Genomic DNA, 27,931 nt, shown 5'->3' with positions numbered 1-27,931 from the left:
CACCCAATGTACAGCGCTACGGAATGTGATGGCGCTATATAAATAATAAAATAATAATAATAATAATAATGTCAGCAGGCAGGTCTAAAGGAAACAGTGACAAAGTCAGCAGCTTGAGGCTTGAATACAAGTAAGATTTTGCTATTTTTAGGGAGGCAAGGGGGGCTAGATGGTGGTTTTAACACTATAGGGTCAGGAATACATGTTTGTGTTCCTGACCCTATAGTGATACTTTAAACCCTAAACACCCCATTATCTGTCTCATGTCTGCCAGTTCCCTCAATTTGTTCCTACCTATAGTTTAGGAAGGGGCCTTGTTCTTTGTGTTTGGTAGTGCTGCAAACACACATTCCTCCTCCAGCAGCCACCAAGCATCAGGGATCTGGTACTCTTTCCCTTTTACAGTAGCAGTAATGGTATGCCACCTTTCAAATAATATTTTTAATACATTGAAAAGCATGGCTTTAATCTGGTATAATTTTACTGTATGTTTCTGTCCCAATTACACTCATATTATCATTCATTTTAATTTTTTTATTTTGCTATTCTGCAACTTCGGCTCTTTCTGGCTCTTTTTTACTAAATTTTCATTGTTTTTTTTTTTCTTCCCCTTTCTTTTTTTGTATCTTCTTTTAGTATCCAACATGTAAAATACCGGTTTGCCTTTGGGCTTTATTTGTCCTTCTTCATTTTTCTTATGTATATGTCAACTCCCGGTTATTTATGCTTTTATTTGCTCGCTCTTTCCTCTTTTTGCATTTCCAGACCTATTTTCTCAATTTTTTTCCCTTGATTTTTTTTCCTTCGATAATTCTTTCTTCCTGCTTCATTCCCGTATTGATAAACACTATAAGGCCCATTATGAGCCACTCTCTGCACTCTGCCATCAGTATGGGGATGGTGTGGCATGTTAACATGAACCTGGGCATGAACCTTTCCTGCATAACTGACTGTACCCCTGTAACTCACTAACCTGAATCATTTCACACACCTCTCTCCTCTCCCAAGATTCCAAGCACACCAGAATGAGTTGAAGCATGGTCACGTGGGATTGTGGGCTCTGTGTTATGTAAAAATAAGAGGCACTGGTGAGAGGTGTATTATTTCCCTCAACGGACAGCCACTGGGAGCTCTTCCATCCTCATTCTGCTGTAGAACTGATTAAGGAACCAGAGACAGAGCCTGTTTACTCATTTGGCAACCAGGCGGCTGAGGCTCGGGCTCAGACAGGGGCCGGTGGGAGCTCCAGCCAGGGCCAGTGCAAGGATTCTGCCGCCCTAGGCAAAGATCCATTTTGCCGCCCTCTCATGTCACTAACTCACTGACAGACACACACACTCACTGACAGACACACACACACTCACTCACTGACACACATACACTCACTCACTGACACACTTACTCACTGACAGACACACAAACACACAGTCACTGACAGATATACACACACTCACTGACATAAATACACTCACTTATTGACAGACAGACACACACAGACACTTACTGACAAACATACACTCTCTCACTTACAGACACAGACACTCACTCACTGACAGACACACAAACATACACTCACTGACAACATACACTCACTCACTGACAGACACAGACACTCACTGACATACATATACTCACTCACTGACACACACTCACTGACACACACACACACACACTCACTGACAGACATTCACTCACTCACTGACAGACACACACACGCAGACACTTACTGACAGACAGACACTCACTTACTGACAGACACACACTCACTGACAGACATACACTCACTCACTGACACACACACACAAAGACACTCACTGACATACATACTCACTCACTGACAAACACACACAGGCAGGCACTCACTGACACACTCAAACACTCACCTCCCTGGGGTCCAGTATGGGGCAGCGCCTCACTCCTCCAGCAAGCCGTTTAGTATGCCGGGACCGGAAAGACGTCATATTCTGGCTCCCTGCATTACAGAGGGCGTCCGAGGGAGGAGTAAGAGGCTGCACGAACAGCCTCCCTTGCTGCCTTCCTGCTCCGTCCCCCTCTCCTCCGGTTACCGGCATTTTTTGGCAGAGCAGGCACCTGCCATTAAGGTAAGCAGATGCCTGCTTGGCCTTACCTAATACAGGTTCAGGGGCGCCCTGAGGTGACCAGATGGGTACCTCCTGGGCTCCTGTGACAGGGATCCTCTTGGCCACCTTTGGGCGCCTTAAGGATCGGCCTGGCGCTATGGGCGGCTCAAGAGCCGCTCTCCCAGCGCAGCGGCCCCAGACAGGGGGAGCCCACCAGGAAACATCAAATGCCTAGTTTGCCTAACAGTGGCGCCAGCCCTGGCTCCAGCTCCGGCAGGGAGCTTCAAAGATATCCATGCATTCCTTTATTTCATTGAAGGAGCGCTGTGGTCTGTACCAATATCAGGTACAGCTCTCGCAAGGGTGCTCTTAATGTGCTCTTAATGTGCTCTTTACCTGCCATTGGTAAAGACAATGGAACAACCCCACCAGGGGTCCAGCTTACCCTCCACTGGTTCACCAGGGAACGTAAGCAAAGGAGTGCGGAACTACACACACAGCCACACTCAGATTCCCCTCAACACACACACACGCACACAAAACTCAGCCACCACACACAAAATTGAACACACAGAGACACACTCAATCCTCCCATACATCCCTCCTCCACACTACACACACTTTCACACCCACAACACTCACAGAAACAGAGCCCAAGACTCTAGGAAAGGGATCCCCTGGACTGTGAGGAAGGGGAAGCATGACTGCTGCCCTAGAGAAAGGGGTGGGATAGAGAGGGATACAATGTTGCAGAGATGGGATGGTATAAGAAGTGGTGTAGAGGGGAGAGTACTCACCATTCGCAGAAGGAAAGGCTGGAACAGGTTTTTCCCTTTATCCCTTCTGCTGTTCAGCTGTCCCCTTCTTCAAGATGGCTGCTGTGTCCAAAGATGCGCTGATTGGAATGCTGCAGGCTTACCTGGCTTCCAATGGAGTGGGTTCCCTGTCGGAGGTGATGGCCGGTCTTTCTCATGAGCTGATCGGAGCAGAGCAGCAGGTGGCGGAGAGTCCATCTCTTGCCTTTCATCAAGTCTGGTTCAACGGAGCAGAGGTCGGGACGAGCGGGAGGCAGTCGGCACTCGGCAGTGCAGGATCCCGGTCTTTCAGGAGGTGTCCTTGGTGTCAGACTAGTTGTCTGCCTCTACGTGGAAGGCATACAGGTCGGTATGGTCAGGTTGGTTGTCTTTTGTGGATGGGTCGGTGCGGCTGTCATCTGAGATGGCCTGGTTTGAGGTTATGTTGAAGTATTTGAATAGGTTACTCAAGCAGGGTCACTCTTGCGCAGTGGCAGAAAGAGCTCTGTCTGCTCTATTATTCCTGTTTAGTTTTTTTGGGATGGCGAGACATCACAAAAGAGTTTTGCTTGCAGTGTGTCCTGCGCAACTGGAGTTGGAGGCGTGCGGACAGAATTCAGCCGATTACCGTGGGTTTTTCTGTGGTGGTTAATGGCGGCGTTACCTAGTATTTGCGGTTCGGATAGCGAGAGTCTTTTATTTCAGGTGGCGTTCGTTTTTTTCTGAGCTTTTCGGGCAGGGGAGCTAGTAGCCGTTCGGTTGCCTCATTATTGTTATCGGATGTGCATTGGTCAGATAGTTTTGTGGACTTACATATTCATAGGTCAAAGGTCAGAATGGTAGGGGTATTTGGCTCTGGGTGGGGGTGAATTTTGCCTGGTACTGTTTTTCAATCGTTTTCTGGTGGTTCTGCCATCGGCAGTGTCGCTATTGGTACACTCAGATAGGTCCCCGCTTACGCGGTTTCAGTTTGCGTCTGTGCTTGGGAAAGTGTTGGTATTTTGTGGTTGAGATCCTACCGGTTTCTCTCCTCATTCTTTTCGAATCAGGGCTGCGACGCAAGCCAACGTCTTGAGTTTTGCAGGTTCGGCGGTGCAGTGTTTAGGTAAATGGTCATCCAGGAGATATCAGCGGAACGTCTGGCCTCATTTGTTGTAATTTGTTTCAGGGTGTGCTCCCTGCTATGTATGGATATTGGGACATTCGTTTATCTATTGGGCAGCTCAACGGGCAGAGTCATGCTCCTATGGACGGAACTTGGGGATTCCAGCCGAGTTAGCGAGGGTTCGCTGGAGGGGTATTGGGCGGTTGTCATGGAAGCAAGTTCACCTGGAGTGCGTTACCCTTAGCAGGTTCGTGTCAGGGGCTGTCACCATTTTGATCCATGTGGTGGGTAATGATTTAGGTAGGGTTAGAACCGTGGATTTAGTGCACTCTGTAAAGCATGACTTGGTGCAGTGCTTGGCATTGTTTTCTGAGTGTACTTTGATATGGTCCAAGATGGTTCCCCATCCTTGCTGGCAAGCCTTGCCGCTTGCCAGGGGTTTGGAACAGAGCAGACACAAATTCAATGTCACTATTTCTAGATTTGTGTGTCGACTTGGTGGTGTGTCGGTCCAACACGTGGAACTGGAGGGGGACTATTGCAGTTTAATGAGGACGGACGGGGTGCACCCATGGTGAAAGCATTTGATTGGCTAAAATCGGCAAGGGGTGAGGCCAAATGCCATTTTGCCCAATCAAAACCAATACATCTCTGTGAGGAAAATTCAGCATCTCCATGCAGAGCGTGGTGACGCTGAACGGCAGGGCTGCTTACTGTGCAGCCCTGAGCCAGGAAGCCCCTCTAGTGGCCATCTAAGGAGTTGCCACTTGAGGGTGTCCCTAGGGACAATTTAAACACTGCCTTTTCTTTGAAAAGGCGGTATTTACATGAAAATGCCTGAAGGGAGCTATTATACTCACCAGAACAATTACATTAAGCTGTAGTTGTTCTGTTGACTATAGTACAATTGCAGTTATTTATATAGGGCCAACATATTCAGCAGTGCTGTACAATAGGAAACATTTAATTCTAACAAAACATATATGACATAAAGAAACAGTAGATGAAGCAGAATATAATCTGATACACAAATATTTAGGGTAGTTATATGCAATATAATTATATTAATGTGCCTTGCAAAGTAGGACACATTGCTGTTAAGAAACACAACAGCACAATTGTAAAGCACAAGGGATGTTCTACATTTTTTATGTGACCCACTCATTTCTGATACCTTTACAAAAAAAAAACTGAACGCAACTAAGTACCTCTTCCCACCCTATGCTAATGTTATTGACCGCATGCTATGTGCAGCAAGATACAGGATGAGATGATGTTATCACACTGTAGCAATCACTCTCCTTGTTATGTAACAGTTAAAGGGACACTATAATCACCACAACAACTACAGTTTAATGTGGTTGTTCTGGTGTGTATAGTATATACCTACAGGCTTTTTTATGTAAACACTGCCTTTTTAGAGAAAAGGCAATGTTTACATTACTGTCCTACTGTCGTGCCCCTTTACTATGAAAAAAGGGGAGACTATAGGAGGGCAGAGTGTAGGACACTCAGGGTAATTCACAAGTCTCTGGAGGTTTGAAAACTATATCCAAATGGAAAAACTAAGAATACAAAACCAGAAATAGCCACGTTGTGACTGAAGCCAAGTTAGATAATTTTTCCAGATTATCTATTTTTGCCCCCATTTTTCCATTCAGATTTATTTTGTGAAAATGCAGAGTTCAGCAAATAGCCCTGCCAATGTCCAGTACTCTTGGCAGGCCCCCAATCTTTTTAAATTAAATTATTTTGTGTCAGGACAAGCAGATTGTTATGACAGACAAGTAGATTGGGCTATCGCTTTAGTCCCTTGGACAAGTAGATATATTTTTTTTTTATTTAACACTCCTGGTTATAGCATATGGACCACAATTTTAATAAAAGTTAAAGGGACACTATAGTCACCCAGACCACATCAGCCCAATGAAGTGGTCTGGGTGCCAGGTCCCTCAGGTATTTACCCTTCAGATGCATAGCAGTTTCAGAGGTGGGGGCAACCTCAGGGCACTATAGTGTCAGGAAAACCGCTTTGTTTTCCTGACACTGTAGTGATCCTTTAAGCATTTGGGGCTGGCAGACCCATGAAGAGCCAACACTTTTATTTGCACCGATCCCCACTCAATTTAGGCATCCCAGCACCATCACATACTGCATCCCTCACACACAAACATACACACTACCCCTTACCCACACAGACTATCCCTCATACACACACTGCCCCCTCACACACACTATCCCTCACACACACGCACAGTGGCGTACATACCGGGGTCGCAGGGGCCGCGACCTGGCCCGGCCCACTAGGGGGCCCGCCCGCCCTGCGACCCGGTATGTACGCCAGTGTGGCCAGCCTCTTCTCCTGGGGGGCCCAGGAGCTGGCCACCTCACGCCCACCACACTGATGCCGGAGCCGGAATATGACCTCATCAGTAAGCAGCATGCGAGGGAGCTGGGCAGAGAGCGCTCCGGGGACAGTGCTCACTTGTGCGCCCACAGGACTGGCCACTCAGCCGCACCACTGGACCCCAGGGAATCCCCTCAGCACTCCCAAAGGTAGGGAGGCTGGGGGATTAAATTTAAAAACAAAATGTGTTTGTGTATGTGTGTTAGTGTTAGAGAGTGTGTGTAGTGTTTGTGTGTCTGCTAGTGAGTGTCAGTGAGTGTGTTAGTTTGTGTGTCAGTGAATGTGTCAGTGAGTGTTTTACTGTATGTCTGTTACTGAGTGTGTTAGTTTATGTGTGTCTGTTAGTGAGTGTGTGTTTGTCAGTGAGAGTGTATGTTTTGTAAGTGTGTATGTGTTTCTGTCAGTGAGTGTGTGTGTGTATGTATGTATGTAATCACTATTTAGGACACCGACCTTCCTTGCCTCCCTTGAACATTTTTCTGACCTTTTTTTCAGTGCCGCGCTAGTATTCCTGTGGATGGCCCCTAGAGAGGCTATTGCGCTTGCATTTCTATAGGAAGCATTCATGGAGACGATGAACGTCTGTGCTGCACATTGTGTAGCACTGACCCAGGAAACCCCTCCAGTGACTGTCTGTGTGACTGCCACTATAGGTGTTACTAGGTAGCAATATTAACATTGTTCTGGTGACTATAGTGTTCTTTTTAGACAATAATATATGAATTCATGATAGATTTGGGTATTGCTTGGAGACATAAACAATGATGCTTTTTATACTGAAATTATACATTACATTGGTAAGTGGTAGTGTACTATTTTATTTTATATACCAGATTGGACTACTTTACAATCTCTTCCTGCAGGTGATTATTATATGGTAAAAAAGCTCTTGGAAGAAAACAGCAGCACTGATGACCTTAACATTAACTCAGTGGATGTTTTAGGAAGAAATGCAATTACAATAGCCATTGAAAATGAGAATCTGGACATACTTCAACTACTTCTAGACCATGGCTGTCAGGTATGAATAGACTACACTTTACAAAGCACTCTAGTCATATTTTATAGAGAGAGACCATTTTAAGGGACTCTTTAAGTCACAAAAAAGGTATACACCCAATCAATATAGAAAGTTATTATGTTTTTATTCTGTTGGTATTTTTAGAAATATTCCCAAAATGCAAAGAGAATCCTCACAAATGTCTAATAAATACAAACACCCCAAACCAAGGAAACAAAATATGATTTGTCTCATATTTGTCATGTCTATTGTATTTTGCGAAAATGTTTGTTTTTCACAAAATTGTTAATATGTATTAATGTTTTTAAGTCTACGGATGCACTTCTGGTCGCCATTGACTCTGAAGTTGTGGGAGCAGTTGACATACTGTTAAATCACCGGCCAAAATGGTCCACAAGGCCAACAATTGTCGTAAGTATTCTAAATAACACAGGTTTTACCCACTCCCTGTTTATTAATCTAAGATGACACTATAACATTTTGACACTATTGCTTGCTACGACAATGAACATATGGTCATTTGTGTTGTCTCTTGGATTTGCCTATAGATTAACAAATGCTTTTTACTTATGCATTTTATGTATTACAGAAGCTCATGGAACGGATACAGAACCCAGAGTATTCTACTACTATGGATGTTGCTCCTGTAATTTTAGCTGCTCACCGGAACAACTATGAAATCCTGACCATGCTTCTGAAACAGGATGTATCTCTCCCAAAGCCTCACGCTGTGGGCTGTGAGTGTACTCTCTGTACGGCCAAGAACAAGAAGGATAGTCTGAGACACTCAAGGTTAGGATTGACAAAGACCTGAGCAAGACTATGTCTTAAATATTCCTAGAATGTTCCTGGGTTTACCCTCATATAGTAACTTTTGTAAAGGTTATGATGAATCCAATAAATTGATTCTAGACATAGCAACCAAGACAGCTATCTAGAGTCTAGACATTTAGAATTAAACCAGGAAAAGTAGAGGTATGGGACATAGTTGGGAGGGGCTGGGTGAGGGGCATATAGAGTTCCTTCTCTTTGGTACTCAAGTATTTGTTGACAATATCGTTCCTGAGAAATGGTGGCAGTAGAATCACCTGTGGTAAATGTTGCGCAAAGAAAATGTATTCGTTATTAGTTGTCTTCTTGTACAGTAGTGATTCATACAGTATCTGTAAGACAAAACCTATTTGCATAAGAAATAATTAGGAATGCCATCTCACTGCATTTTGAACACGGTCATGTGACACGGAAGCCCCATAGGAAAGCACTGAGTCAATGCTTTTCTATGGGGTAGTATGAATGTGTGCACGGCAGCCGCTGCACATGCACATTACGGCCCCGGTGTTCCGCTGTGACGTCAAGCAGTAGCAGTACACAAGTGTATGCGTAACACTATATTGTTCCTTTAAACTAAAGATGTTTTTTTTCCAGGTTTAGATGTTTATATTTGCCGCTAAGAAAAGAGTTTGTTTTAGTTTTTAGAAGGAGTTAAATTTAAGTGTAGAGAAAAAAGGGGTGTTTAGTGCTCAGGAACGTGGAGTTTGAAGGGTTATTTGTGAAGTAGTCACCCTCCTATGATTGATAGTAGAACTGTAGGAGCTGTTATACAATGAGCATCACTCAGTGCTGTTCCTACTCCTCCTGCAAGGCGTTTCCTGTGTGAAACGTTATCATTGGATACTGGGCAGACAGGAAGTGATCCATTCCACTTCCTGTCCAGCCTCACACATAGACACATTGGAGTAGTTTAGATAGGACTGAGTTTTACACCCTCTATAACTGTTCCTGCAGATCAGCACAGGAGGCAGGCTGGACTACAGAGGAAATGCATTTTCCACTGCAACTTGAGGAAGATTTAGCTAGGCGTCTGCTGATGCTCTTATCCTATTACCGACCACCCATCGAGTGAAAAAGCATGTTAAATGGCCACTGTACTTTGTTGGATAATTCATGCTTTTATGGTTTAGCATATAAAATGTCTTATGTAATTCTAGTTTCTTCAAAAGATCAAAAGATATTCCCGGAGGTCATGCTGTCTCTACCCTCCTGGTGAAAATACATTTTAAAAAATTGTGGACAGTAAAACCGTCAGTTTCCCATTTTTTTTTGTGTGTGATAATGTCTCTTGCGAGGTATAAGAAATCATAATCTCTTTCACATATATTCTAGGTTTCGACTCGATATTTATCGATGCTTGGCCAGTCCTGCTCTTATCATGCTTACAGAAGAAGATCCTATTTTACGGGCTTTCGAGCTGAGTGCAGATTTGATGGAACTCAGTCTGGTGGAGGTGGAATTCCGGTGAGTAAATGGTACATAAATTGTTTGCCAAGGTACAGGGCCGGATTAACATAGGGGCTGATTGAGCTGCAGCTCCAGGCCCAGGCCCATGGAATAGGCGCATTTTTAAAAAAAGGCCCATTTTTTTTTTTCACACACTACTCTTAGGTTTGCCATCTGACTGGTATTTTACTGGTTTGCCACCTGACTGGTATTTGACACTGAGACACTAGGGGACATATGGGGACACTGAGACACTAGGGGAAACAGACACTAGGGGACAAATGTGGACACAGACACTAGGGGACACTGAGACACTAGGACACATGGGGACACAGACACTGGGAGACCTGGAAACACTGAGACACTTGGGGACACTGAGACACTTGGGGACACTGAGACACTTGGGGACACTGAGACACTTGGGGACACTGAGACACTTGGGGACACTGAGACACCAGGAGACACTGGGACACATGGGGATGCTGAGACACATGGGGATGCTGTGAAACATAGGGACATTGGGACACAGAGACACCATGTCCCCATTTCTCCCAGTGTCCCCATGTCCCCCATCCAGTGTCGCTAGTGTCTCAGTGTCCCCAAGTCTCCCAGTGTCTGTGTCCCATGTCTCTCAGTGTGCCTAGTGTCTCCATGTGTCCCAGTGTCCCTATATGTCCCAGTGTTCCCATTTCTATGTCCACAACTGCCCCCATGTCTCCCAGTGTCCCCAAGTGTCTGTCTCCCAGCCAGTGTCCCATAGTCTCCCGGTGTCCCCATGTCTCTGTGTCCCTAGTGTCTTATTGTCCCCAAATGTATCAGTGTCCCCATGTCTCCCAGTGTCTGTTTTCCTAATGTCTCCCAGTGTCCCTATATTTCCCAGTGTCCCCATGTCTATGTCCACAACTGTCCCCATGTCTCCCAGTGTCTCCAAGTGTCTGTCTCCCAGCAAGTGTCCCCTAGTCTCCCAGTTACCCCTAGTCTCTCAGTGTCTGTGTTCCCATGTCTCTGTGTCCCTAGTGTCTTAGTGTCCACAAATGTGTCAGTGTCCCCATGTCTCCCTAGTGTCTCAGTGTCCCCTATTTCTCGCCAATTGTCTCAGTGTCCCCATTTTTCCCTAAATGTCTGTGTCCCCGGGTCTCTGTGTCCCCATGTCTCACTGTGTCCCCAGTATCCTAGTGACATGGGGACACACTGAGACATTGGGACACTGGGAGAAATGGGGACACTGAGACACTAGGGGACTGGGCAAAATGGGGACACTGACACTGTGATACATAGGGACACTGAGACACTGGGAGCAATCCATCTATACAGCAGAATCAAACTGTGAGTAGTCTGTTGGTGATTTTACAGAATTTTCTCTGATGTCACTCCTTGTGATTATACAAATGATTAAGGCTGGTATTTTTTTTCCAAGAAAGGTGGCAACCCTAACTACTCTTCACATACTCTTGTTTAAAGGAGCACTATATGGTCAGGAACACAATCATGTATTTCTGACCCTATTATGTTAAAACCACCACCCTGGCCCCTTCTTGCCTCCCTAAGTATAGTAAAATATAACTTGTATTCAAGTCTGCAGCTGCTGGCTCTGCCTCTGAACTGACTGTCTGCTGACATCATCAGAAGTGGTGGTCTGAGCAAATTACAATACTTCCCCATAGGATTGGCTGAGACTGTCAACTATGCAGATCAGGGGCAGAGCCAGCACAAGTCCAACATAGCCCTGGCCAATCAGCATCTCCTCATAAAGATAAATTGAATCAATGCATCTGTATGAGGAAAGTTCCGTGTCTGCATGCCGAGGGTGGAGACACTGAATGGCAGTGCTGCACACTAGGCAGTACTGCCCCAGGAAGCACCTCTAGAAGCCATCGAAGGAGTGCCCAGTGGAGTTATTTTCTCAGAAAAGACAGTGTTTACTGCAAAAGGCCTGCATGGAATGATTCTACTTACCAGAACAAATACAATAATCTGTAGTTGTTATGGTGACTATAGTGTCCCTTTAAGTTTGGAAGCTTAAGAGGGATGTATGGGAACAAAACTTGTGTGGACTGGCTGACAATAAAATTAGTTTGGGTAATGCAGACGCTGGTCTCTCTAACACTGTGGCATGTCCCCTTTCTTCTACACTCACTACATACACCTTTTCTCTGTCTCAGACTATATACCAGGAACTTCTGCCTGTTAGTAAGAAGGTAAGGAGACAAGTGGACATGTGAGTGCTAGGGGACAGTCCTTAGAAAGCATGGAGTGAGCGCATTTTAGGATGCATTTATGTCAAGCTCAGGGTGCTGCCTGCATAGTATGCCCTTAGTTGGACAGCCTGCAGGATTGGCTGGCAGCCTGACATGATTCATGCCAGGCTGTCTTTCAAATTCTTTAGACAGACATGCCCCCTTTTTGGGAGGCATGACTGTTTTAGTGTTTTTGGTCAATAAGATCCCGTAATTAGGCCCATCATAATTGTCAGCACCAGGCCCTGTGTGCTCTTAATCCGGCCCTGCCTAGGTACATATTTGTTAGGTAGGTTAGTGGTACATTAAAATGGAATAGTGAATTCACTACCATTATGGTATGGGCTCCTAAAATATCCTGCTTATAACGTGTTGCTAAATGGTCATTTTTGGTCCACCTATTAGGGCCACCTATATCGTATCTGTATGACTGTGTGAGATAATTATTGTGATGCTTTGGTACAATATTGTTTTGCACAGAATGTATTATTCATTTAATGGATGCCTGCAAAAGTCATTATTGGGTTATAAAATTACTTTTCATACTATTTTAATGAACATTAACAGCTTGATTTGTGGCTCGTTTCTAATGATTGTGTTAAATATCAGCTGTAAGCTGTTGTTATTGTCAACATATATTTGTGGCCAGAAACCACCAACTACTCAAACATAAAGTAGTACGTTTTTGCCATAGCAACAGCAACTGGATGGTAGGAAAGGTTAACCCTGCACACACATGATGACAGTGGTTAGAAATAAACATAGAAAAGTCCTTTTATGGGAAGGTTGGAGTAGCAAATCAGATTTATAAGTTAATATTTGCTGTTAGGTCCACATATACCTTTACAATTTACTACATAGGGACCACACATTATTCAGTACAGGCATAAAATCCTGCACACACTTTCAAAAATACAAATTTTTCTACAGATTACATGATGGATGATATGCTTTGATATGTACTCTAGTGGTAACATTTAGTGTCTGGCATGCAAACGAGTTTCCTATTATTATCTGTGGGAGATGTTAAAACTATTGTCACCATATACGGTACGGGGAATGGCTTAGCCCATACCCCCAAACACCCCCCCGCCGCACAGCCCCACCACCTGAACTCACAGATGCGAGGAAAACAATGACCCAATAACGGGAACAGCACAAGTGGGCACAACCCCCACCCCCCGGCAGTCGGGCAGCCCAGCCCGGTCAACACCCCTTCCCCCACACCACCTAGAAATAGAGACTGCAAAGACAAGACTAAGACAGAATCCTGACCGTAAGCCACGTTCCAGCGAAAACAAATATATGCCACTCTTAGCAAGACACACCTCCGACCCAGTAGATGTACTAAACAGAATAGGGACTTAGAAGTCGGCACTGTGAATGTTTACATGGTGTGTTCAATAAAAACATGGCAACATTTCATTCTTTGTGTGTTATTAGTTTAAGCAGACTGTGATTGTCTATTGTCGTGACTTAGATGATGATCAGATCACATTTTATGACCAATTTGTGCAGAAATTCATATCATTCCAAAGGGTTCACATACTTTTTCTTGCAACTCTATATGAGTTTAAGGTGGCAGAGATTTCTTGAGTTGATCCCTATGGCGTCATGACATGTGTGCGACCATCAACTCAGGCTTAGGACTCGGAGGCAGAGCTATAAAAAGGCTCTGACTTGCAGCAGCTGGCATCGTACAGGATGCCAGAAGGAGGAGCGGTTGCAGGGGAGAAGGAGGGAGGCTAAGCTTGTAGTAAGTATATTGAACGCCTCCAGTACCCGTTACAGATAAAGCCTAACACAATGTTCTACAGGTCAGAGCTGACCTAAAATGTGAGGTTCCTTTGCCATAATACCGAGCAATGTGCAATGGCTTACACATCATGACCACAAGTTCATTCTTACATACCTACACTACAGTATGTAGCCGTGCATTTTACTTCTTTATTTGCCCCGCAAGTGTGTATGGTAAAAAATGAATATCCACATGTTTATTCTCAGTCACTGCGCTTGCCATGCAGCCTTGCTGTTGATTGCTTTGTTCCCTGTAAGCATGCTCAGTAAAATACATAATATTCATAGCTGCGATGATACACAGCTACAACGTCAATTCTCGCTGTCATACATTACGTAGAAAGGAGAACTCACTGTGCCCATCTGTTGTGCCATTAAACCAGCGTGCCCAGCAACCATGTCTCAAAATACATAGCAATATTGCCTCATTGCTTCAACAAGCAAAATTCATGGAATTTTCATGCAAAAATAATAGAAGAAAATGTTGTGAATTTTGCACAGAAATGTTGAAGACTTTTTATGTGAAATACGTGTTTCAAGACCATAAAGTATGCTTACTAATACTAACTCTCAATAGCATGGAAAATGCCTAAACCACATCCACGCAGACTTACAGAAGCATGGAAGACATAAATTCTGTGAATTTTACTATTAAAACTAATTCTTGCTTTAAGATTAATATTTTCTAATATCGGTATTTAATACAAAATATTGCTGAATAGACTGTTCAAGAATAATAAATAGATCACAGTAACTGCTGAAACAAATTCTTAATGCACATATTTTTAATATACAGGAATGATTATGAAGAGCTTGCTCAAAAGTGCAAGACCTTTGCTAAAGATTTGCTGGCCCAGGCTCGGAACTCACGAGAACTGGAGGTCATCTTAAACCATCAATCCAGTGATGAACCCTTGGACAAGAGAGGATTGTTAGAGGAACGCATGAACTTGAGCCGTCTGAAGCTAGCCATCAAATACAACCAAAAGGAGGTAGACACCTTTAAAATATATATAAGTGACATTGAACATTCTGCTGTGTACATTCATTCAGGTATTTATACAGATCATGTTTTATTGAGGGTGCAAAGCTTTAGAACGTTAGAACTCAACACAGGCAAATGATTACAAATGCTATACAGCAAGCATGTCAAACTCAAAGGCTGACACGGGCCAAATAAACAAGGGTTAAGTTTATGTGGCCAACAAAAAAATGAAAAATTCAGTTTTCATAGAAATGTAGGTTTATTTAGAAAAGTACAGTATAAAAAAGTTGTCTAACTGACACTGGAAGTCCTAACGCTTGTAGGGCTTCAAAGTAAACAAAAGAGCGAATTTATTTTAAGGATGTGTGCATTTGAATACAACCAAAGTTTCAGTCTAACTACCTTGACATATTAATAAAAGTTTGGTAATGGGACTGAAATGGTGAGTGTATGCTGTTACACAGCTGTAAAAAAACAAATAACATTATCTTGATGGTTTTTAAGTCCTATGAGTGTGTTCTTCACTTTGGCTGAGCTCATCAAACTTGATGATCTCAGCCAATCCAATGCCATATTGTGCATGTGTGGCAAAAAGCTGCGCGGTCAATCAGCATCTCCAAAGGGAGCTTTGAGCACCTCAATGCAGACCCAATCTAATGCACTGCTCCCTCCCCCCATTGTAATACACTGCCCACAAATCCAATACACTGCCACCCTCTACACTCTAATACACTGTACCCTCCACCCAATCTAATACACTGCACCTTAATCTAATACACTGCCCCTCCTCCACTCTAATTAAATACACCGCCCCGACACCAATCACTCTAATTTAATACACTGCCCCCTCCTTCCACCAATTTAATACTGCCCTCCCACCACTCTAATACACTGCCCCCCCCTATCACCACTCTAATACACTGCCCCACTCACTCCCCCAATGTAATGCCTCCTCCCTCCCCCAAATTAATACACTGCCCCACCCTCCCTCAAATTAATACACTGCCCCTCCCTCAAATTAATTCACTGACCCCTCCCTAATTTCATACACTCCCCCTCCCTCCCTTAAATTAATACAGTGACCCGTCCCTTAAATTAATACACTGGCCACTCCCTCCCTAAATTTAATACACTGCCCCCCTTCCTCCCCAATGTAACACACTGCCCTCCCTCCAATTTAACACACTGGCCTCCCTCCCACCACTCTAATACACTACCCCACTACCTCCCCCAATTTAATACATTGGCCCCCTCCCTACACAAAATTAATACACTGCCCCCTCCCACCACCAATTTAATGCACTGCTCTCCCCCAATTTAACACACTGCGCCCTCCCACCACTCTAATACACTGCCCACCTTTAACCACTCTAATACACTGCTCCCCTCCCTCCCTCCCTCCCTCCCTCAAATGAATACACTGCCCCCCATTCCAATTTAACACACTACACAGGAAGGTCCCCCAAGCACCTCTTCTCCTACCTTAAATGAGCCGCCCGTCCTCCAGTTCTAGCTCTGCTCTTCTCTGCTCAAGCAGGCCAGACGCTCCTCAGGCACTGCTCTGCAGACAGACACTCTGCGCTCTTGCGGCCATGGGAGGGAAGACAAGAAACAGACAGAAAATATCTTTCCTACACAATGTGGCCCCAGGGCCGGCGGGCTGCAAATATATTCATTGTGGGCCGTTTGAATTGCTTGCTATACAGCATTCACCACGCTATGTGATTCATATTAAAGGACCACTATAGTGCCAGGAAAACATACTCGTTTTCCTGGCACTATAATGCCCTGAGGGTGCCCCCACCCTCAGGGTCCCCCTCCCGCCAGGCTCTGGGGGGAGGAAGGGGTTAAACTTACCTCTTTCTCCAACGCCGGGTGGGGAGCTCTCCTCCTCCTCTCCTCCCTCTTCTTCCGTCACCGGCTGAATGCGCATGCGCGGCAAGAGCCGCGCGCGCATTCAGCCAATCCATAGGAAAGGATTCACAATGCTTTCCTATGGACGTTGGCGTCTTCTCACTGTGAAAATCACAGTGAGAAGCGCGGAAGCACCTCTAGCGGCTGTCAATGAGGCAGCCACTAGAGGCTGGTTTAACCCTTTTTTTTTTTTTTTAGAAACATAGCAGTTTCAGAGAAACTGCTATGTTTATAAAAAAAAAAAAAAACTGTTAAGCCAAGCTGGACCTGGCACCCAGACCACTTCATTAACCCCTTAAGGACACAGCTTCAGAAGCTTGTCTTACGCTTAATGACACAAGCAATTTTTGCATTTTCTGGCTGTTTGCGTTCAACTGCAATTTGCATCTCTCTCGTTTATTGCACTGACACATATAATATAACAGTTTTTTAAAGGACAGAAAGGGCTTTAATTTGATGTAACATATATATATATATATATATATATATATATATATATATATATATATATATATATACTTATTTATTATCAAAAAAATGAAAATACATTTTAAAAAAATAATTTTTTTTACAGTTTTTGCAATAATAATGTGTGCATAATTAGTGCAGGTTAAAGAAAGCAATTAAAAATAAATTAATTTAGTTGTTCTGATTTACAGAATATATAATGTGTCTGGGATTTTACGTTTTTTTTGGTAGTTACAGGTCACAAAGCACAAGAAGTAAAATAAACTTTTAATGTGGAGCAATTTTAGAATTTGGTATGTTTGTCTTGTAAGCTTAATAGCCACAAAAGAAACAAAATTGCCACACAAAAGTATATATTTATATAAAGTAGACATCATAGGCTATTTACCTAAGGTTGTTTTGACACTTTCTATGTTGTCATTTCACCGCCAACCTCTGCTAAATATTGGAGAAAAATTTAGTTTTTTGGGGTTTTTGGCACACAAACTTATAACAAAGAACTTCTCATGTGTAAAGTTGGTGTGTGCTATTCCTTTACAAAGTTTTATTTTGTGTTCAGTTACACCTGCTGAGTAAAATGACACCCCCTTTGTATGTCTTTGGCACTATTTCGTGAAGCTACAGTGCCCAATATGAGACTTGTCCTTTTCAGTATTCACAGTAGATTTTTGAGAGACGGATTTAATGAGCCAATGCTTCCATTTGGGGTATTATAACAGTTTGACAGTTCAAAAAAACCCCACAAAGCCAAAGGCATACCATTTGTAAAAGTAGACACTCCAGGGTATCTCATATGGTGCATATTGTGCCTTAACATGCCTCCATTTTTTCACCAATATATGCCAAAGTATGTGGTAAAAAATTATTTTGGGCATTTTTTACATACGGATTACATTTTTGCTTGGCCTTTTGTATATTTCATATGTGCCACTAAGTTCAAACCTCCCAAATTATGCTCAGCTAAGTCTTCTGAGTAAAATTACACCCCCATTGTATGTCTTTAGCAATATTTTGTGAAGTTACAGTGCTGTAAAAGAGACGTGACAAGTTTACGTTTTTAAGTGTGAATTTTCATGGAGGGTTTTGATGTGTCCATGTTCCACTTTGGAGCACTTGAGCAGGCTACATATTACAACTACACCATAAAAGCATACCATTTCTTAAAGAACACATCCCAGGGTATTTCAAAAGGCATATTTTGAACCTTAGCGTGGGATCATTTTTCCGCTAGCTTGTACCAAGTGTAGTGGTAATAAGCGTTTTTTCTGCCTTTTTGACACACAAAATTAGTTTGCACAGTATATTTTGCAAACCTTATGTGTGCTACGACTGTAAAATACTTCATATGTTGCTCAGCTATGTTGGCTGAGTACAGCAATACCCCCGTATGTACCTTTGCCAGGTATATGTGAATGTTGAAGGGGCACATTTGAGACGCAGCCATTCAGTTTTTTTCTAACTTTGAAGTTTTACGCTGTGTCCATGTTCCATTTTGGAGTAGTTTAGATGGTTAGTTATTGAAACTTCCCCCCAAACACATACTATTTATTAAAGAATACACCCTGGGGTAATTCAAAAGGCATATTTTGAACCTTAGCGTGGGATAATTTTTTCTCTAGTTTGTTCCAGGTGTAGTGGTAATGAGTATTTTTTAATGTATTTTTTAACTTTTTTTAACTTTTTTAACTTTTTAAAACTAGTTTTTAAACTTTTGTTTTGCTTATTATTTTTTAAAAACTTTCTAAACTTTCTTAAAACTTTTTTTTTACAGATTTAACATTTTTCTAAGCTTTTTTTTTACCGTTAACCCCTACCTAGCAGTAAGCAGCACTAACCGTAAATTCCCCATTTGCCCATAACTCCCACCCACCCCAGCTAGCAAAATATATAATTATAAAATATTTAAATTAATTAAATAAATTGAACCCCTGAGAGTTAATAAATAAATAAAAGTTAATCCTCAGGGGTTAAAACAAATTAGATCACAGTATAATACTGTGATCTGTATTTTGATCACTGTAGGCAGTGATCGACTGGCAGGGAAGGGGTTATTTGGACTGGGTAAAGGCGGGTGTCTTTTTTTATTTTTTACTTAAACGTTATTAAAACTTTTTTTTAAAAAGTAATTTTTAACTTTTTAAAGCTTATTTTAAAACTTTTTTTTAATGTTAACCCCTAGTTAGCCTAACTCAAAATCCCCAAATTCCCCCACCCCAGTTAGCTAAATATATAATTTTAAAATATGTAAATTAATTAATAAAATAAATGTAACCCCTGAGGGTTAAAAAAAAATAATTAACCCTCAGGGGTTAAAAAATAAAATCAGATGACAGTAAAATGTAATCCCTGCCAATTGATCACTGTAGTCAGTGATCAATTGGCAGGGAAGAGGTTAATTATTTATTAAAATGGGTAAAGGGGGGTGGGATTTTATTAAAACTTTATTTTTTTTTAAATGCAAAACAAGAAGTAGGGATGCACAGCAAGAGAAAAAGCACTTCTAAGGTGTAAATATAAAAATATATGTATACAAACTTGTAATAACGAAGTGGGCGATATCTATATAAAAATACATAGATCGCACATAGTGTATTACAGAACAATAATATTAAGACACGCAGGATGATTGTATGGAACTCACAGGATAACAGTGAAAAACAGGCCCATCATTATCAGTCAGAAAAGATCTTCAGAGTATATGGAACAAGGACTCTTCTTATGGAAAAAGGATCCAAATAAAACAGCATAAAAACCACTCTAAGGTGGTATCAACAGCATCAAATGTAAGTCCCCAAAGTGATGAAATCTGACGCGTTTTGTCTAGGTGACTTCCTCAGGGATTATAGTTGTTCTCTTCCAGGGGTCGCCATTTAAATGTGCCGCCAAACATACCGGAACGTGATGCACCTGTGTGACTCCGCCGTCGTGTGCGTCTCAGCTTGGAACGCATTACGTACGTCCGGCATGACTTCCGGTTCCGGTCATGCGATCGAAAATTTCTATGCGTTCCACACTGGAACTCAAAAAACGGAAAGAACCCCTCGGACAAAAAAGACCACTTCATAATTACTTTAAAATGTCCCAAAATAAACGGGTACATGTCTATCTGAGCCTAGGTTTGAATAAAAACTAAAAAACAAAAGTCAAAATAAAGAATCTAGTAAAAAATGTGTACATATACCCAGTGATAATGGGACACTTTTTACTATGGTATTATATGAGTACATCTCAAAATGTTGTTATAAACAAAACAGTCAAAAACATAAAATCATAGCTAATGTGTAAATCCAAATGTATTAACACTCCAATATAAATACATAATTAACTAAAATAATAGAAATAATTGTATAAAGATTCTTGCTCCCAAGAAATTTTCTGAAAACTTAAAAAACAAGAATTAAAATTCAAGAAAAAAAACACAAAATATATTAAGAATACAAATATGTAATAGACAAAGGAAAAATTAGTAAATAAGAAAACCAAACAAAGGGAGGAAAAGAAGGGAAGATTATGTATATATCTATTCTAAAGAGTCAGATTAGTCCTGTGAGATCTATATCCATATTAAGACCTTTTTTAAGTGTACCTAGGTTAGAAATCCATTGTGCTTCTTTTTTATTTAGTGATGTATATCTATTTCCTCCTCTCCAGTTTTTTTCGGCTTTGTCTATCCCAATTGCTATAAAATTCTCCCACGAGAAGGACGGACATGTGTTGCAATGTTTTGGGACACTGTGTTCCGTTTTATTAGTGCGGATGTTGTAAAAGTGTTCAGCTAATCTAGTATGTAATTTCCGTGTTGTTCGTCCTACATATTGTGCACCACAGCCACATTGTAAAAGATAGATGGCAAACATAGTAGAGCATTGAATAAACTTTTTAATCTCGTATTTTTTGTTGGTGTAGGTACCTATGAAATCGTGTGTGGTTCTTTTTTGAAATTTACAAGTAGAACATTTTCCACAACTATAAAAACCTTGTAAATCAAATAAATTAGTGCCAGGTTTTTTCATACGTAATAAACTGGGCGCTAACTGGTTTTTCAAATTTTCTGCTTTTTTATATATTACCGTGGGTTTTTCTGGGATAACTTTTCCTAATATGTCGTCTTTCCTCAGTATGTGCCAATGTTTTCTCAAGATTTTTTCCATTCTTTTGGCCTGAGAATTAAATCTAGTAATGAAGGCATACTCAATTTTTTTATTATTGATTTTGTTTTTTGGGGAATTATCTTGACTTTCTAATAGAGTTTGTCTTTCTAAACTTTTTATTTTATCCTCATCTTGGTTCATCTTTTCTAGATCATACCCTTTTTCATAATATCTTTTTTTGATAATCTGGTTTTGTTCCTTAAAAGTAGATAAGTCTGTACAATTGCGTCTTAGACGCATCATTTGGCCCTTAGGCACATTCGTGAGCCACGGACCATGATGTAAACTAGATTTGTTGATTGCTGTGTTGCAATCCGTACTTTTAAAAAAAGTTTTGCTTTTTAGTTGTTCTTCTTCAATATAAAGGGTAAGGTCCAGAAAATCAATAAGTGTAGGATGTATGACTGATGTGAAGTGTAAATTGTAATCGTTATTATTGATGTTATTTATAAAAGATACCAGTCCCTCTGTCTCCCCCTCCCATATAATTAAGACATTGTCTATGTAGCGTCGCCATAGGACCAGACCGCCCCCGGCCACTCCATCTGTCACGATAGCCTGGGACTCCCAATGGGACACGTACAGATTGGTGAAGCTCGGGGCAAATCTGGTCCCCATGGCGACACCACATAGCTGCAGAAAAAAAGTGGAATTGAACCAAAAATAGTTCTTGGTTAATACAAAATTAATACAATCAATCAGAAAATCTATCTGATGTGTATTCAGTAACTGCTTTGAAACCAAAATCTCCTTTATGGCTCTCAACCCCTTACAATGAGGGATACTAGTGTACAAGGATATTTTTTTATATTTTTTAATTTTTTTTTTACACAGTGGGCAGGATCAGCACTGATCCGTCTCCCTGCACTTCACACTGAACCCGGAAGTGCAGGGAGGCGGAAGGTGAGTATACACAGCACATGTGCCCGCTCTGACATGCTGTCAGAGCGGGCACATGTGCTGGGACAGCCCGATCCGGTGCTCCCGGTCTGCCTCTAATACAGAGGCAGACCGGAGCACCATTAACCCTGCGATCGCCGCGATCTGCGGTTAATTTTACCGCGTGACGGACAAGGTCCGTCACCCGTCGTTAAGGGTATCCCCAGGATGACGGACCTTGTCTGTCACCCGTCCTGAAGGGGTTAAGCTGAAGTGGTCTGGGTGCCTATAGTGGTCCTTTAAGATAAAAGATTTAAACTCTAGAACTGGTGTTTAAATAGCAACATAATATTGGCAGGACTTATACAGTTAACCCTTTCTTTATGTTACCTCCAATGGCACAGAAGCAACTAGGAAAATACTAATTTGGTTCTCAATACATTGTTGTTTTTGTTTGTATGTTTGTTTTTTTGATTTGGGCTGTTTGTACAATCAATAGTGATGCATGCCGGCATAATATTCAAAAAAGCCAAATCTAATTACTGTTCATAGATCGTGCTTTGTAGTCTATATATATTTTTATGAGGACATATAACCTGCTAATCTGTTGAATCTGACCTCCAAATGAGAAAATTGTCAGCCTGACACGGAATGACATTTAAAACGTTTTATTGCCTTTGCATCAAGGTTAGACAGAATTATGTTCTAGCAATTGTGATATAACCAAGGAGAGGGAAGCCACATATCCGAATATTTCTAGGTTCTAGTAGGAAGGAGTTGTGTTACACAGTAAAGGACAATGAAGAAAGTAAAGGTAATTTGCAACATAAGCTGCACTGGTCTACTGCTAGCAGCAGGCGATACAGAACTGACCGTTAGGCTTCAAGTGGCCATTACTGTAATGTTATCATAGAAAAGATAGCGTTAATCACTAAACTCAGAAATGTAGCAAACTGAAATCTAAAAGGCAAGATTGAAGCTGAATAAATATATATATTTTTAAATGTATAAATCTGTAAAAAGCAAAGCAACATAATCATCATCATTTTGTATATGAACTCAAATAATGCTACTCTCTCTATATATATTATTATATATAAGTACCATAACCACTAGCAAACATCTTGACTACTTACAATGGGGGACACCAGGGTTCTCCTGCCATCATGATCATTATAGTAAGCCCTATATAGTGGTTGTGGTGTTTGGAGTGTCCCTTTTATATATATGCAAATAACCAGTTTTAATACTGAAACAGTTTTTTATTTTTTTTCAGCTAGTTCTTCATTTAATAATTGCATGCTAGTCACATAAGAGAGCAAAACTAAGCGTATGTTCTGAATCCAGCTGCCCACCAAGGATTTAACTCCAGCCTCTCAGATAAGAGACACAGACACCTTCCAAGAATAGAACATTATATACAAAGTAACAAGCGCTCTGTCCTTGGCACAGGAAACAGCTTAAGCCTCTGGGAGTTGTAAAACCTCTGGAGGGATTAGGCATTTTTAATTATACATATTGTTCAGGAACTATTTAGTCAAGTGTAATGTTTAAATGAAAACAAGACTTTAGATACATCTATTTTGTTTCCTGCTTACTTCTAAAGGTAAAGATTGGATTACATTCAGATGAACTGTGGCTCTGTTTAAGTGAAACGAATTTACAAAAACAATGGTGTCTAATAAATACATTTAGAAAGTGAAGATGAGCTGCTAATGGCCATTTCATGTTAAATACATTTATTTTAACACACATAAATAACAAAATTAGGATTTTCTGCACTACTGTGTATTAGTTTATGTTTTATAATACTTTATTGGAATACAAAAGGAACATCTTGGTGCTAAGTATTATTCAACATCATATTAACAATGTTGTTCTAACTCACATTTATTTCATCATTTTTTTTTAAATCTTAAGTGACGTTTCATTGTGTTTTTTTTCTCTCTATATTTTTAGTTTGTGTCGCAGTCTAATTGCCAACAGTTCCTGAACACGGTTTGGTTTGGACAAATGGCGGCGTACAGGAGAAAACACACGTGTATCAAAATACTGATTGTTCTTACTGTGGGCCTTTTTTGGCCTGTCCTCTCCTTCTGTTATTTATTAGCCCCTAAATCCCAAGTGGGACGCATCATTCACACTCCTTTCATGAAGTTCATAATTCATGGAGCCTCTTACTTTACTTTCCTCCTGCTTCTCAACCTGTATTCATTGGTTTACAACGAAGACAAAAAGAACACAATGGGACCAGCTCTGGAGAGGATAGATTTCCTGCTTATTATATGGCTAATAGGTAAGTTTTTAAAATATTTCTGATTTTAAGATGAGACATGTTACAAAACTTTCGATAAAAAGTTGTTTACGAAAAAATAACAATGCCAGTTTTATATTGAACAAATAGGCAAACAAAGGTAGACCATACATAATTCTCATAGTATAGTGTACTTCCCTTTCACATAAGGGTTAGATCAGAAGAATAAGAGGCTACAAAGTATCGGGTTGCTGCCATATTAAATTATCCAAGCTGATAAAGATGCATAGTGCTATGGTTGACAGACCTGCACCTTTCCAAAAAATTATTCTCTCTGTTATATTCTCAAACTCAAGTTCAGTAAGAAATGGTGGCTTTTCTCTTGCTCCTGGCTGTTTCATTCTTTAAGTCTAAGCTTTGGTACATATGTTCTAGGACATTTCTCAATGACTGCTATGTTTTGTTGACTGTATGGTTTGTTGGGGCATCGAGAGTCAATAAGTGATTTAACTTGGTCAGCCACCTACATAGCAGACATGTTCTGCTGCCAAGCACTACCTCACTCTACGCCTTCACTCTCACTCTTTCTAAATGATCTCAACTGTTTTCTAAGCTGTGTTTGGCTTTGGAGCTAAACCAGGGTGTTTACTAAAATCTCTGCACTGAAGAAGGAGGCACACATCTCATGAGCATAAACCAAAATAATATTTTTTTATTAAATGGCTATATGATCATTTAATTCAAGTTTGCTCTTTAAAAATAAAATCAAAATTACAGGTTTGTAGAGATGTAGAATACACAAGTTACCAAACGAGATCGAATTCTATAATTTTATTGCCTTTCTTGGACTGTCTACAAGTTGTTTTGGGTGAGGGTTATTTTTAAACAGGAAGTACTCTGGTTTGATCTCTTCTCTATTGTAGATTTACTAGGAAGTTAAACATTGGTTAGCAATTCAGAGTTGTCTTCTGAAGCATTATTTTTAACCTGGTGATGAGTAAACCTGTCAGAATAACAATGTCATCTTCATAATATAGCATGTCTTTGCCCATTAAATCATCCTCTTTGGTCTTTGGTCTTTAATTCTTGCCACCATTCCTTTATTATTTCATGTAGTAGCCAGAACTGTGTAGGTATATATCTTGTAACGCATTCTTAAACTATTGAAACATAGCACCAATAGTTGCTTCTGAATGGTATGTCCCAGTTTTCTTCAGTAAACTATGTAGAAGGTGTTATCATGACAGGGACAATCATCTTTATAATTAACAATTCTGATTCATCTGAGAATTCTCTTTGAGATAGAGTTACATGGCCAAGAGGACACACTGTAACTGGCTACGGTGTGGGCTGGTGTAGAGAGAGACCTGTGGCTGAGTAAGACCATGCATCTTCAGCTACCCAATGCCCATCAATGGCAGTACACAGTCCCATTCAGTGGAGTGTCCAGTCAGGTGAGAGAGACAGGGATTGTGTGCATGCTGCTGTGACAGCTGCCAGAGCTGCAAGGCTTTATCTGTCGCGTGGTTTACCATGCAGCATCACCTGGGGCAGCGATCTTCCTCCATGTTGCTTTTCCATATGATACGATGGATAAGATCCCTCCAAGGGTGTGAGTTGTGCTGATGGTGCTGGTTCACATCAGGAACGTGTCTAAAAGACTTCCTCCTCATTTTGGCTTTCAGCCAGGTTGCAGAGATTCACCTAGCGGGCTGTAGCTTGGCCTTGCTCCTTAGGTGAGTAGGCGTTACTGCATCTGTTGCCTCAGATCTCATCCTTCGGTGTTCAATTCTGAGCCAAAATTGTGACCACAAGAGCTCAAATGCCCTATCCAGGTGTTCTACATGCAAGGCCCATGTCGTGGGAGTTTGGAGGGCTGTGGGTATTTCCTCGGCAGCCATCTTAGCCAGCTAGTCATAAGGAGTCAGCTCCATGGGAACCGCCAGATGCAGGAACAGGATGAGTCCATTGCGACCACCGGGGAGTGAGGAGAGTGGCCATCTCGGCCCCCCAGCCACCTGTAGGCCACAACCACGTTCCGTCATGGAGCCTTGAGCCGCCAGCGATATTACCGCAGGTGGGTAGTCACAAGGGATCTTGAGAGTGCACAGCTTGGGTGAGGAGAGCTTAAAACAGGGCTTGGCGAGTCAGTGTTTCACCCCCGGAGCTCTGCAACGATGCATCCATCTAGCTCGGCAGTCAGGCCCCGCCTCTACTATCTCTATTTTTAACAATACTTTTCCCTCTCTTAATCTTAATAACCAGAGAAAACGTATGACCATTGTGTCTGCTGAATTTTGCCACAGTGTGAATTGCCTTGGCAAACATATAAACCTATGCATATATGCACACATATATACTACCCTAAGATGTACTTAGAAATCTCTGTAGTACTAACGATTGTACCCTATATTTTCCTTTTCTCTTATCGTAACTCCACCGAAAAACATATTGAATAAATGCAGATTTACAAACAAAAATCACCTATATCACCAAACAAATATGGGGATTCAGTTTTACCATATGGCCATACCTATACCATATCTAATTGAATTGGAACAAAAAAATTGTAATCAAGTAAACCAAAATTTACAAGAAGAGATTAATAAAGTAAAAATATTTCAAAACAAATCAGAATATCCTTTGATGGAAATCAAATTACAGAAAAACCTTGAGATTTTTAAAATCCACATAAAAGAAAAAAAGCATCATAAGTTTCTAAGGGACCATAAAGATTTTAAGGAAGGCAATATTTTCCGTGTAACAAAACGACCAAGAAGATGCTATAGCAGCAGACCTAGTTCTATGTCCAGGTATACAGATGGTTCAGACTCAAGTTACACCACAAGCAGAAGTGGTTCTCAGTCCTTATCATGCTCCCAACAACAGGGCACTAAAGGTATCCTCCGAGGACAAGATAAATCTGTTTCACTTCCCTCTGCCCCTACAACATCAACATAATCAACAGCTTTTTTAGATCAGGAATGACTGACCCCACAAAGAGGCTGTCTAAGGGACAGAGGAAAGTGGGGATACAAACCAGAAGGGGCCAAAAAGAGGCAATAGACAATACCAATAATGACAACGATAATAATAAACCTATTAGACTTCATATTGTCCAGTGAACATATTTTACTATTAAAGAAAGGCCTATCATTTGTCCCTACTTCGGTTGCCAATAGATTTGATTATCTCTAGGATACCAATCTTTTTGGTAGGAAATTAGCCCTATGTGCTTTACAAAAATGAAACGAACACAAACTATGTAAAGAAATAGGCATTTCCTCTGAAGATCATCCCCATTTTCAAACCTTAGTACAACTACTAGATGAACAGGAAGACACCACATCCCTCACAAACGTGAGACCTCCAAGTTGGTATACTCCCAGTTTCAAAGAAGTAACTAACGTAGATTTATTTATCTAAATGACTACAGACAAGATTGAAAAACTACCGATACCTAATATGCAGAAATACAATCTATCTCCTAATGAACGAAGAACCATGCGGGAGCTCACAAAAACCTAATCATAAAGCCTTCAGACAAAGGAGGAAATACGG

General features: G+C 41.3%; 1 protein-coding gene across 1 annotated transcript in view; it reads left to right on the top strand.

Annotated features, from left to right (window-relative positions):
* The window catches only part of TRPC1 (transient receptor potential cation channel subfamily C member 1), a 71,824-nt gene that overhangs the window by 5,548 nt on the left and 38,345 nt on the right, over positions 1–27,931 (top strand). Inside the window, exons 2-7 of the mRNA XM_063442502.1 lie at positions 7,251–7,408; positions 7,718–7,819; positions 7,998–8,200; positions 9,572–9,703; positions 14,516–14,711; positions 24,076–24,412. Of these exons, the coding sequence (XP_063298572.1) occupies positions 7,251–7,408; positions 7,718–7,819; positions 7,998–8,200; positions 9,572–9,703; positions 14,516–14,711; positions 24,076–24,412 (1,128 nt within the window). The remainder of the gene's footprint in view (positions 1–7,250; positions 7,409–7,717; positions 7,820–7,997; positions 8,201–9,571; positions 9,704–14,515; positions 14,712–24,075; positions 24,413–27,931) is intronic.

This window comes from Pelobates fuscus, chromosome 2 (genome assembly GCF_036172605.1).
Source record: "Pelobates fuscus isolate aPelFus1 chromosome 2, aPelFus1.pri, whole genome shotgun sequence".
In the NCBI taxonomy this organism is placed as follows: domain Eukaryota; kingdom Metazoa; phylum Chordata; class Amphibia; order Anura; family Pelobatidae; genus Pelobates; species Pelobates fuscus.
Note: the sequence above shows the minus strand (reverse complement) of the source record. Positions and strands in the feature narration are given on the sequence as shown.